The sequence below is a fragment of the Gymnogyps californianus genome, chromosome 2 (assembly GCF_018139145.2).
Source record: "Gymnogyps californianus isolate 813 chromosome 2, ASM1813914v2, whole genome shotgun sequence".
Lineage (NCBI taxonomy): Eukaryota > Metazoa > Chordata > Aves > Accipitriformes > Cathartidae > Gymnogyps > Gymnogyps californianus.
Window position 1 is genome coordinate 145,210,058 of NC_059472.1, and position 13,896 is coordinate 145,223,953.

At 41.3% G+C, this 13,896-nt stretch overlaps 2 protein-coding genes across 5 annotated transcripts in view; both read right to left on the reverse strand.

Annotated features, from left to right (window-relative positions):
• The window catches only part of CUBN (cubilin), a 148,300-nt gene extending 146,974 nt beyond the window's left edge, over positions 1-1,326 (reverse strand). The window contains exons 1-3 of the mRNA XM_050915645.1: positions 1,208-1,326; positions 924-1,053; positions 457-549 (exon numbers count right to left, since the gene is read on the reverse strand). Of these exons, the coding sequence (XP_050771602.1) occupies positions 457-549; positions 924-1,053; positions 1,208-1,326 (342 nt within the window). The remainder of the gene's footprint in view (positions 1-456; positions 550-923; positions 1,054-1,207) is intronic.
• A 10,794-nt stretch (positions 1,327-12,120) lies between these two features.
• TRDMT1 (tRNA aspartic acid methyltransferase 1) overlaps positions 12,121-13,896 on the reverse strand; it is a 29,877-nt gene continuing 28,101 nt past the window's right edge. For all 4 annotated transcript variants that reach the window (XM_050890980.1, XM_050890979.1, XM_050890977.1 and 1 more), the window contains one exon: positions 12,121-12,867. In XM_050890980.1, the coding sequence (XP_050746937.1) occupies positions 12,767-12,867 (101 nt within the window). In that variant the 3' untranslated portion in view covers positions 12,121-12,766. The remainder of the gene's footprint in view (positions 12,868-13,896) is intronic.

Consider the following 13,896-nt stretch of genomic DNA (forward strand, 5'->3'; position numbering starts at 1 on the left):
TTCTGTTGGAGACAAATCTTTAGTAGCAGGGAAGAGACAAAACTACTGCATAAGTCTTTTCTTTCCACTGCAAACCTCTATAGCCCGTTTCACCTATGGAATAGAATGTCTGTGTAGCAACTATAAGAACATATATGGTCCATTTCCTGAATTTAGTGGGATTTCACTTCCGTAAATATTAGACGATATAGTCCATAGAGATGCTGACAGTGAACAAAAGAACAATCCTGGTAACCGGAAATTATGGGATTTACAGGAATATTTCCATTATCTCCAGAGTTACTGATTAAGTATCTCAACATTAAACATAGAGTCTGAGCTGATGTTAAATATGGGCTCTGCCCCAGTTCCCTGAATTGGAGTCCAGAAATACTAAAAAGAATCAGGCAACGATGTTAATCTAAGGAATGGAAAACTGGGAACACTGGAGGAGGATAACACAAGGCTATGGCTCACCTTGGACGCCAGCAGAGCAACCTGCTGGGACACGTTCTGAGAGGCACCATTGGCTTTTTTAAGTTCTTGAATCTCTGCGTTACTTTCTCTCACCTAAATTTAAACAACAGAGATAATGTGAAACAAGCTTGGCTTGTTCAAAAGCTTACAAATGTAAACAAGCTTTGCTTTTTCAAAAGCTTAGGAAAGTTTCATTCTTGCTTAACTTTATTATTATAAAGTCCACTTAAATACAGAGAGCTCTGTTAGATACACAATTTAATCTTTTAATTATTTTCTGTAATGGCATGATTACTTTACAAGTCTGCAATAGCTTACTTTCACATTAGAGTGCTAACATAGATAATATAAAATAACAATCATACAAAACACATCAAACATTTGCTAAAACAAATTCTGAAGGCAATTAAACTATTAATGTGCAAAACTGAAAGTGAAAACATATTAAGGAAAAGTAACCATATCACCTGACTAAAAAGTTCTGCAAGGTCTTCTTCATTAATTTTTATTTTCCCCAGTGGTCCAGTTCTAAATTCAATATTTTTGCTGGAGCCAGCATGGAACACTAAATTACCCTGCTCTGAGGACAAACGAGGCCTGTTGTATTACAGAAAAAACAAAGAGATCATTTAGTTACACATATCTGCCAAAGAGTATGCAAAAAAGAGCTGCAGTAAAGCCATTCTGTTCCCATTACTGGCACTTAGAAGCCACCATATGAACAAATGCATTTGCAAGCAATGGTACTTACTGCTCGTCATAAAGGGTTCTTTTCTGCCTCTTTTTTTCATAGTGGTTTGATTCACAGCTCAATCCAGTAAGTAATAATAATGCAACGAAAAGCCCAGGAGCAGGAGCAGCCCAATGCATTGCTTTCCTCCAGCTGTCCTGCGTTTGAAGTGAAACCTCCAGTGCTGAATTGTACTGTTGCGAGCCCAGGTGCCCTTTGCTCTCACACAGCCCTTTATTCACAAGGTGCCCATTCTGCTATCTTGTCTTGCAAGAGTCAACTTTATCTCAGGTATCTTAATTAAAGACTGACAGCATGCAAATCCTCTAGACATTAAATACATTTTTCTCTTTTTGTCTTTTGGTTTCAGGAGCTTTCAAAGATAATTGATTGAAATCTGCCTGTATTTTATCATGTCTTTGACCTTTGTACAGCTGAGCACCCCTGTGTCTCAGAGCACCTTGTAATCTGCAGCTGGCTACTGCGGGAACAGCTCGCTCTCCCCACATGCTGCACCACACGGGCGAAGGAATGATTATTTGGCAGCACTAAAGGACATAGATTGCTACCAAAAAACCAAACCAAACCCCACATATAAAACCCACAGTGGCTGGCAAGGAATATTTGTATTGAAAGAGAAGCTTCCAGCCAGTAATTTATTGGGCAGATGACACAAACAAGTTAGCAGTACCAAACAGCATCCCATGGATTACAACAGCAAAACACAATTTTAACCAAATATGGTTGCTCTGACTCAAGGATGACTCAGTCCCCAGATGCTGGGAAGACGATCACACACCAAGGGGACTGCATTTTGTTTGGCATGTGTAGGCTGTCTTCACTGCACACACTAGGGCTCCCAAATCCAGGGCCAGCCATAGACAATGCAGAAGACCAAGGAAGAATTCAAAGGAGGCTCAAAAGTAATCAAAAAATGCAAATTAATATGTTCTGAGAGCTAAAATTTGAATCTTGATCCCATTTTCCTTTATCCTTCAGCAGTACCTAGCAGCCTTCTCGAAAGAAGTGTCCCACCCAGATGCTCGTTGGTACTTGTCTCTGAGGCCCAGGCTGTTGCTGCTGGAAGCCATGACAGAGTTCACGTCCCACCTCCCCTTTGCTTTTGCCGGAGTCTCCATATTTCCCTTGCACAAGACTTTGCTGTGCTTTCCTCTCCATGCTTAGGGGAGCTTTGTGTATCTTTTCCTTCCTCATGCTAGGAGCTACCTGAACCTCCAGGCCCACCACCATTCTTTTTGATTTTCCTTTTTGCTTAGTAGACAACTCATTCAGGTTGCTTCACATTTCAAAACTCTACTGAGAAGAAAAGAGTAACAACAGTTGTAACTGCTCTTGCTGGAAGAAAACAGTAGCCATCATTCACTGATCCTTTAAGCCCCAGACCTTCCTGGAGGCCACGGAGCTCCTGCACTTCCTAACCCTGCCCAGCCTTCCTTTCTGCTCCAGTTTGCACTTGTCACCTACAGATGTCCCACAGATATGCAGGACATGCCCTGGAGCTGGGAGATTGAATGAACTCTACAGCTTTCACAGACAGAAATGTTACGAGGTCAAAGCACCCTGGGAAGAGATTGGATGTGGCAACAAAAAATATTCATGTCACCTCAAAAAGAGACAGATGTAGACTGTGAAAATGAATGTGAAGCCAGGACAGCTAATGTTTGTGGTGCTGCCACAGATAATAACTTGATCTTTACTGTGAATAACTACAATGTCCAAGATTATATCAGGTGCATCCCACCACCTCCGCTATTTTCTGTTGTTTGCATAAAAACTAGATTTTTACTACATTTTATTATCTGTGGTTTTAGAAACTTATCTCAGAATTCAGAACAGCATGAGCCTGCTGACTCTCTTGTGCTCACACAGACTGTGATACAGGTAACCCAACAGTTACTGCTGCTGCCTAGAGATCTGGAAGGGCAGAGGTGAAGCTCCTCCTGAACCCACCAGGGACAGCCCATCCCATATGCCTGCTGGTGCAGTAGCAGCACCTCAGCTCTCTGGATATTCACCTGCTCTGCAGCAGCCTGTGGCCTCCAGGAGACCGAGTCCATCAGCTGTTGCTGCCAGAACAGATGAACATGAGGAGGAATCCCCACGTGTTGTCCTTTACCATCATAAGGGATAGCGTTTACATGAAAATACAGAATTGTATCCTCAGTTGTTGAAAACTATCACTGCTCCATTCTATCCAAATGAGCTATGATATTTTACACCAACTGAGAATCTGTTCCTCCACATTTTTTTGTTTATTATTATGCTCTTTGCTCTGAAACCTCTGTTCAGGAATAGGAGGGCATAGACAAAATATCGATGTTTCTGTCTAGTCGACAGGACATCTTCTGCCTCTGGGTGTCCCAGTACTGTCCATTAAACCAGCGCTCACTAACATTCTTCATGTCAGTTCTGATGTCTGTCTGGGTTTTTTTGTTCTTTTTGTTTTGTTTTAACAGTTGACTGAGTTTTTATAACTGTCAGTTGGGTGTCAACTTGAAGAAACTATGGGCCAACTAAACCTGCACTTCTTAGCAGGCTGGTTGAATGTATGCATACTTCAAGGACTTTCTTTCACAAAGTCCATTGTATGCTGACAGTTTTCAGCCTGGACTTCGGCTGTGACCCACAAAATCCTTCCTTTTCTCTGTTGATTTATTTTGCACACTAAGTATGCATTGCCCCTTTCTGCTGCCTGTCAGTCTTTGATTCAAGCTTCCCATTTCAACTAATTAACTCCAATATACCAAATGACCAATGAGCAATAAACCATAGAGGATGGGGAGAAAGCTGCTAATGCAAGAAGGAAGAAGAAATTCACCTTCTCTTCATACAGGCTTTATAGCTTAGAAAATGGTTGACCTGAAGACCAGGTGACTTTGACTATACACTGATTATAGGATGGAAAGAGAGCTCTGGACATCTATTTAAACTCTGCATGACACACTATTTCCCATTTCATTAGACCTTCCAGATTTTAGTTAACTTACTCTCTGTTCCTAGTGAATGCACCTTAGGCTGGCCAAGTTGGGAAATCTATAAACCATCTTAAGGAGAAAAATAGGTCCACACCTTTTAATTTACTGAAATATATTGGATTGAGACATCATTTTTGGAGGAACAGAATGGAAATCCTGCAAATGTCTGGCATAAGAATAGGGGCTGTTCTTTCTAACAAGAAGAGTTGGCATGAACCCCTCCTCCCGGGACAGATCGTTCATTACCTCACTGACATGATGGTTGAGGAAACACCTCTAAAGCGTATGGGTTGTGCACAGGTTTGGCAGGAAGTAATAGAGCATTTGTCTCTATCTAATTCTGGTTGAAGTTCATCCCGTACTAGCAGGGACTGCAATTTACCACCATCTTGTGTAGCTGTGTGAAATGAAATGGTGGTATCCCTCTACTTCTCCAGCAGTATGTGCCTGCAATGCAAAGACGCTGCTGTAGAAGACAAGAGTTGACTCAGATTATGGCCAAAAATTCAATACACATTAATTGCACCTAGGAAGTCAACTCAGATGCAGAGACATGACATGAGTCTGTGATGATGCTCCCTTTTTACATGGGGGAAAGGCAACTATTGGTGTGAATCCCAACCTGGCTAATTTTTTAATGGAAGACTAACAAATAATCCTTTATTTTGTTCTATAGATGCAAAAAAGATCACTGCTATTCAATGTCATGGCTCAAATATTTGCAAATAATTATAAATCTAGCCCCATTGCTGGTTTAATCCCAAGTAGTGCACATTTACCTGATTTTCCCCTCAGCTGAGGTCATGTCTCCCAGTACTTCCATCTTCACTTCCCTGGATCCTCTTTCATCTTTCCTCTTTCTAATAATATTCCAGTGTTCAAAAGCGACACACGACATATGAAGCAGCACTGTTACCTCCACGGTACAAATGTGTAAATTGCTGGTGTGAACAATGCTCCGTATCGAATTCAGCACTTTCTGTGTGTCCCTATAGCTCTGAGACAACCAAGCACTAAGCTAGTATTAGGCCCTTTATGGAGGATCAACAACCACAAGGTTTACATCAAAGAGGGGTGACTGAAAAATAATGTTCCCCTTTCTGTCCCTTACCTATAACCACCCATCATCGCTTCCTTCCTTCTCTTTACTTGTGTCTGGAGAGTTTTATGGCCGCAGCACCTTGCCCAGGGGCTGCAGCAGCTGCAAGGCTCCATTTCCCACACCACTCCTTAAGGATTTCTTGTACTTCTTAGCATACTGCCCTCTGGCACCTGCTTAAGATTTTGCTCCCTCAACACAGTTGATGAAGTTAATAAGTTACCTGCTGATGAAGTTAAACTAACTGGCCAGGAAATCTAGGTTTTCAGTTTTTAATAGCAAATAACAAAGAAAGAGATGAGTTTTGATTTAGTTAGCTACTTCAGCTGGAATTGATCTACTGTCCCAATTCTCCCTGGGTTCCTTTATCACAATGAAGGCAGTTATAACATATATTAGTTTTTTAGTTTCATTATGAGACTTGTATTTTGATTCCTCTGTCTTTCTGATTTTTCCTCCTACACTTTGTTTCTACAAACTGCCAACCACTTTGATGCTTCCTATTTTCTGTTTCATTCTTTTTTGAAATTAGGTTCATGAAAAGTTTCCAGTCCGTTACATGGGCTTTGTTCTTTTTTATTGATTATTCCAGTCCTTTTAGCACATTCCAATAGCTTTAACATACACTGGAGTTATTTTTAGGGACTTCCATTTACACAGTCACCCTTCTCCACTAATAATCCTAAAGCCATGAATGGACCTGGCTGCACAACCTCCCTCAGATTCGTTCTATTCTGTACTGTTGGCTTTATCGAGAGGCTTAGATCTGAGCTAAGTCCACAAATCATTTGCTGTGTATTGATGCTGTGATTACCAATATTGGCATTCTGTCACCATACAAATATAAGGAAGTAAGAGTGGGTTAGAAAAAGATCCATCTAGGTCAGTACCCTGTCTCCAACAGTGGCCAAGAGCCAATAGTTAGGAAACGAAGGGTATACGAAGGAGCAAGCACATACAGTACCTCTCCTAGGTACTCTCTTGGCCTCCATTTATTTGCAGCTTGCGAACTTCTTCAGCCAGAAGTCTACTTACTCAGTACTCTCAAAGGATTTTTCTTCCATGAACTTGTCCAGTCTTCTCCTAAACTATTGCCCATGCTTCATCTTACAACACATGTACAATCAATAATGCCACATGGTAAGTAAGATCAATATACAGCCAAAATGCCACTCAGAAATATTAATTCTGAGTAGAATCCCATTTTTAAGTGTAATATTTATACACAGAATGGGATTAGTTTCTTTTTTAAAATATATACAGGGCAAACATTTGAACTAATAAAAACTATTTATTACTGTCTAGGTATGAGAAAATACATCAGCACCATCAATGTGCTTTTCTTCCAAATGCCAGGTTGTAATTTAAAAATGTTTGAGTTACAACAGCCCAGGTCATGGACAAAAGCCCAAGACAAACATGCTCTCAACGAAGCTGGGATTTCAGGATGTATTCCTGTGTTTAAAATCAGAGAGGCTCCCCACTGGAGGACATTTTAGGGACTTCTTTGCTGCAGAGTTTTCTGAATCCCAGTGAAGGGTACCCCACCAGCGTGGCCACCTGAAATTCCCTCCAACAACCCTCTCTCACTAAAAGTGGTGTATTCCACTCAATTTTAGCCCCTCCAACTCTGCTTCTTGCTTCATCGGAGCTCTTACCAAAAGATCCCTTGTCTGTGCTTCCTCCCACTGTCAAAAGGACCAGCTGGAGGGAAGTCAAAGAGAACAACCCAGTTGTCTTGCCTTCACAGACAGCTGCCTGGTCATCCAAGGCCACATATTTCTTTTCTTCAACAGCTACATAAATTCCCCAAACCTTGTCATCAACTAAACACAAAAATAACACAAATCTCTTCATGCTCTTCACAATAACATTTAAATTGACATATTGTCACTAATCAGTATTTCATTTTCCCTGGTGTCTTGGATATCAGTTACCTATTCAAACAAGTTGTTACTAAACAAGCATAAACTTCCCTAATGAGGTTGTAACACTAGAATACTCATGTTTGCACAGGCAAAAGGAAAATGGTTACTGGAATTCATTTTGGGCTCTATGCCTAGTTTCTTATACTTTCACATTACTTTTCTTCAGACATTTCTTTGACCGTTTCTACTTTATACAATATTTATATCAGACTGCCCAGAAATGCATAGTGTTCTTAACCAATTATTACTTTGTCTTCTCCAAATCCTTACTAATATGCCATATTCTTTAAACACCATGCAGAAAAAAAATACACAGAGCATGTAAGTGGTTTCAAATATCTAAGAGGCAAAATATGTTAAACTGCTAAGGAGAAGAAATATAATTCAGTATTTATACAATAAGCCAACAGTGTTAAACTTCAGTATGAATAGCAAGAAAATAGAACAGAGAAATCAAAGGGTGAGCTGAGAATGAATAGTTCACCCTTGAGATGTAACAAATATTTACTAAATTTTCTATTTATTCTAGAAACGCGTGACGACTGCTAAAACAGAATTGTACAGTCATTGAAGCATTGGACCTGTTCAGATTTCTGTTGAGATGTCTCTTTAGAAAACAAAATGGGCTTACCCATGACTAAGTTTAATACAATAGTACTATCACAGATCAATGTTTTTCCAGCCTGTAATACAGATTCCTGACGATCCTCATACTCCTCCTACGAGTACAGGGAGCTGACCCCCCTATGAGGGTCAGCAAAAGGTGAGATAAAAAAGCCTGTGGGCAGGACCCTTACATTCACTGCATGGAAGGATGCACCTCCAATGGAAAATTTTGGGTTCATGTATCAAAAAATATTCAAACCCACTGTGTTAAACAAATGGTATTTTAGTAACTTCACTGCTACACAGGTTTCTTCATGACTATAGGGAATCCCTAGATTAACTCTGATAAAAACAAGCTTATGTAGGTAAGACATTCTGTAAGGCAACCGGGAAGCTTCAAAAATGACTGCATAAATAGGACACCACCAAATATGACATCCTCTTCCTCATGGAGCTTCTCAAGTTTGAGGGAATGCAACCACATCATCTCACTCAGATAATGAAATGTATTTCAGATGTGCAGAATAAGTGAGCTACAAAACCAAAAATCAGATTCTGGAAATCTGCTTCCATTTCCAGAGCTGTCTTCCAGATTTCACTCATTAACCTTTCAGCTGCTTTTATAACCACATTTCATTGCTGTGAAAATGCTTAAGCTGAAGTTGCAAAGTGCAGCACTGATGTAGGCTGCAAAGCACTTATGATTAGGAGACTGCCTGGAAAAGGAAGCAATGTGATCATCAAGTGAGGTCAAGCAGGTGCAACCCAGCAGAGCTCAGTAAACGAGTCTATTAATGACAAACTGATGGGATAAGAAGCAGTCACTCAGTCTAGCTGCACTGGTATTACAGGGTTAGCAGGGGTAGAATACACAAATATATATTTACAGCTCTGAAATCTGTTCTTTCAAAGTATCTCCTTCAGAAACAGCTCTGATCAGCAAACAGATTTCAGTCTTCACAATCACATTGAATTAAAATTCACTGTCAACATGTAACAGGCTGTATTGCTATATCAGTTTTAGATGCAGCTAGATAACTTTCAACTTACACTTTAATACTGCTTGCTTATGAGTGGCATATAAATGATTAAAAGATGTTTTACAGATTAAGGAATTGAAAACTAATTGTTAATAGTAATATTTTGCCAAATATTATTATAGTGAGGCAAAATGAACAGACTATTTACACGGTTTAGCAAAAAGCAATCCCAATTGATCTCCTTTGTTTTCATTTCAATGTTTGGATCATGTTAGATAGCAACAGATCTTCCTATTATCATGCTTCTCCCAAGAACAAGACCATATAGCTACTAGTTATTGATCTGGCTGATAAATCTACACAATAACCACCATGTAAACAGACAACTATGGTTCATAACACTGTCAAAAACACACTTGCTCTATGCAGTTTAGTAGTAGGCACAGCCTAACATTAGTCTAGTACTTTTTTGCCATTACAGTATTAGAAGAGACCAGGTAAAGATAGAGGACAACCTCATCCTTCCTTAGAGCCTAGTCCAGAGTTCTTTTAGGAGAATCCATTTCTCTTTTATACCTGGAACAGCCCAAGCGGTCCAAATGCTCTTGGAGAATAAGACAGGCTGAAGTAGGTCAACCCAAGACTTTCCTGGTTTAACAGTCCAGAAGCAGCATGCAAATCAAGACTGAAGAAGAAATACACAAGGAGTCAGCACAAGATAAAGTACAGCACAAAATAAAAAAGGACTAGAAAAGCAGTCTTTTTCAGGAGGACTACAGCAGATGAGAATAGCTGCAGTATCTCTACAGCAGCTCTGTTCTCTAGTCTTGTTTCTCCTGCATTACCAAGCCTAGATGCAATACACCATGACTGTTCCTATGTCATCCCATGGCGGGGGGCGGGGGTGGAAATTAGTCTTTTTCAGGATTGGCGGCTTTGACAACTTAATGCTTTGGTGCACAGGAACTATGATCAATCTAAGAAATCCTTCAGGTTTGTGATACACCAGCTCCCTAATGGATGCTTACTAAGTATCATCTCGCCTTTTCCACCCTCAAGCTGTTTTTCCTCTAGATACCAACATAATATTACCTGCAAGGAAAAATAACAACTGGAACATGTGCTTCTTTAGAAGGCTTTCAGTTTTCCCATAATTTTCTCTATTGGTTCAGAGATATTAAACTCACAAGACTTGATGATTAAAAAAACTTTCAGTCCAGCTCTATGAGATCGTGTACAACTGTGGCACTCTGGATGGCCATTTGCAGTGGTTTCATCGCAATATACACTCCTAACCCTAGTACTAATATCAAGTTTTGTGAAGAAATCTTCAGAAGCAGCCCATATAGTTTTTCTCCAGTTCTTATGCCATAGGAACATAAACATGGAGCTTTTAAATTTATCATAGAATCGTAGAATCATAGAATAGTTTGGGTTGGAAGGGACCTTGAAAGGTCATCTAGTCCACCCCCCCTGCCATGGGCAGGGAAATCTTCAACTAGATCAGGTTGCTTAGAGCCCCATCCAATCTGACCTTGAATGTTTCCAGGGATGGGGCATCTACCACCTCCCTGGACAACCTGTTTCACCACCCTCATCATCAAAAATTTCTTCCTTCTATCTAGTCTAAATCTACCCTCTTTTAGTTTAAAACCATTACCCCTTGTCCTATTGCAACAGGCCCTGCTAAAAAGTTTGTCTCCATCTTTCTTATAAGCCCCCTTTAAGTACTGAAAGGCCGCAATAAGGTCTCCCCAGAGCCTTCTCTTCTCCAGGCTGAACAACCCCAACTCTCTCAGCCTTTCCTCACAGGAGAGGTGTTCCAGCCCTCTGATCATTTTTGTGGCCCTCCTCTGGACCCGCTCCAACAGGTCCATGTCTTTCCCGTGCTGAGGACTCCAGAGCTGGATGCAGGACTCCAGGTGGGGTCTCACCAGAGCGGAGTAGAGGGGCAGAATCACCTCCCTCAACCTGCTGGCCATGCTTCTGTTGATGCAGCCCAGGATACGGTTGGCTTCGTGGGCTGTGAGAGCACATTGCCGGCTCATGTCCAGCTTTTCATCCACCAGTACCCCCAAGTCCTTCTCGGCAGGGCTGCTCTCAATCCCTTCATCCCCCAGCCTGTACTGATACCGGGGGTTGCCCTGACCCAGGCGCAGGACCTTGCACTTGGCCTTGTTGAACCTCATGAGGTTCACACGGGCCCACCTCTCAAGCCTGTCCAGGTCCCTCTGGATGGCATCTCGTCCCTCAGGCATGTCAACCGCACCACTCAGCTTGGTGTCATCTGCAAACCTGCTGAGGGTGCACTGGATCCCACTGTCTATGTCATTGATGAAGATATTAAACAGTACTGGTCCCAATATGGACCCCTGAGGGACACCACTCGTCACCGATCTCCATCTGGACATTGAGCCGTTGACCACTACCCTCTGGATGCGGCCATCCAACCAATTCCTCATCCACCAAATAGTCCACCCATCAAATCCGTATCTCTCCAATTTAGAGAGAAGGATGTTGTGGGGAACCGTGTCAAAGGTCTTACAGAAGTCCGATATCCGTAGCTCTTCCCTTGTCTACTCATGCAGTCATTCCATCATAGAAGGCCACTAGGTTGGTCAGGCAGGACTTGCCCTTGGTGAAGCCATGCTGGCTGGGTCGAATCACCTCCCTGCTCTCCATGTGCCTTAGCATAGCTTCTGGGAAGATCTGTTTCATGATCTTCCCAGGCACAGAGGTGAGGCTGACAGGTCGGTAGCTCCCAGGGTCCTCCTTTCTACCCTTTTTAAAAATGGGTGCAATGTTTCCCTTTTTCCAGTCACCAGGGACTTCACCTGACTGCCATGACTTTTCAAATATCATGGAGAGTAGCTTGGCAACTACATCAGCCAATTCCCTCAGGACTCTGGAATGCATCTCGTCAGGTCCCATACACTCATATATGTTCAGGTTCCTCAGGTGGTCATGAACCTGATCTTCTCTTACGGGGGGAGGGCCTTTGCTCCTCCAGGCCCGGTCTTGTGGTCCATCCACTCAAGAGGTGTGGGAAGAGAGACTGCCAGTGAAGACTGAGGCAAAAAAGTTGCTTAGTACCTCAGCCTTCTCCTTGTCCGTTGTTACCAGTTTGCCAGTCTTGCTCATCGCGGGGGGGTTACGCTTTCTTTGACCTTCCTTTTCTGGCTGACATACCTGTAGAAGCCCTTCTTATTATTCTTTACTTCCCTTGTAGTTTTTATGTCTTTTATGTGTAGGTCTTTGGTAAGGAGCAATGATCTTATCCTGAATAATATCAGTGAGAAGAGAAACAGGCAAGTTATTGTCAGGGTTGTGATAATCTTGAAATATTTTTATTCAGCTGCACCTAAACAAATCATTCCGGACAGATACAGTTGGGTTCCCAAAACCTACAAGTATTTAGAGAGGACGAGACAACCATAAACTAAGGATGACACTGTGTCTTCTTAAAAATCATACGCAAAATACTGAATTTAATAATTAGCTACAAAAAACACATCAAAATTTCAGATCATATATACAATAAATATTTTAAGAATGGATCACTGATATTTACAGATGAAGATATTTTCCATGTAGAACTTGGTCTCTGCACTTAATTAAAACAGTTTTTACATTTACAGCCTTCTTATACTGCACTGAGAAGATGGTTTTAAGATAAAATAAAATAGTCATCCATTTTCATTGAGGTATATGTAAATGCTGCTCTTTTTCATTTTGCAAACTAAAAAGGACATTTAAATAAAGCAATTAAGTCCTGGAAACTTCCATTTAAATAAAACACCCCTACAGTGCAAATACACCATAAAAGCAAGGTATTAAAAATATATCAGAACTGTTCAGCAAAATGTCTGGACAGATAAGCTATGATTTTTGTTCAGCTGCCATCAGCTTTCTCTTGCAAGACGGAAGTATTTTCTGTCACCAGTCCGTACTCATCAGATTCAGGTTCTAAGTTATCCAAGTAGAATGGAGATCAATTTTGCCACCACATGTACATTGAGGCTGTTTCCCAGAAGACGGTAGCATTGCTTTACAGTTACTTTGTCAGGAAAGCCTAAAACAAAAACATATAGTGCAATGTCATTAGTCTGGGTTTGTTCCTAGCTTTTAGTCTACTCCTTTTTTCAGTGAACAGTTCTTAATGCAGTTAACACAGACCGCAGCAGGGTTCACCCCCCTCTAAAATTCACAAAGTTACCAAAATAATTCCCAACCAGTTCATTGAATTTGTATCAGTTCTTCCATTAGCAGTACTGCCATCCCTAAAGTTTAACAAGCCTCAAAACATTGCTCTATTGTGTAACTAATGCTGATCTATCTTCTCTTCATATAGCTCAAAACATCCAGCAGTCGCAAGGAGGGGCAGCAGCACCTAAAACACTCCACAACCGCTACTCTAGAGAACATCCACAGAGGAACATGGCCATGGCAGAAAGAAAAAGTGATGATTCTGCAGGTGGACTAAACTGCATTTCTCAATAAGCTTTATATTGTACTTCCAGTCTGAGCCCCTCTAACCAGTTGAGGCAAATCAAACGAGTCTCACAGTGCAATATACCACCAGTACAGATTAAGCTATGAGCAAGGCTTATTCAGTGAGTGATCAAGCAGCTGAACAATTTTCCATGTAATTCAACGCTGACCCTGTCAAATGCACTCAGAAATACAGACAGCATCTGAAATGTCCTTCACATGGTAAGCGCATGGACTGGCAGAAAGAAGGGAGGCCCAGAAAAAATTAAACTGGTCCAGGTATTGTGAAAGGGCTGTGTTGTGTATTGAGCGCACAAAGGTGACCAAGCTTCTGAGAATGAAGAAGTTGCCAGCAGCCAGCTGGTCCGCTGTAAGCGTCCTTGCTTGCACTCTTAGCTTACTCCAGCTGTGAGCTAAAGTGCATTTGCTTCAACTTGAGTGAAAGATGAAAAGCAGTGGTGATGCAACCATTAGGGTCATTTGCTAAGCTGCTGAAACTTGATCACATTCAATTATTTGATCATTCCCTGAGAAGAAAACCTAACTTTGAGCCCAAGGTCATCATCAGCCAGATTAGCTTTGATGCATAAACACGTTGTGTGTGCAAGTA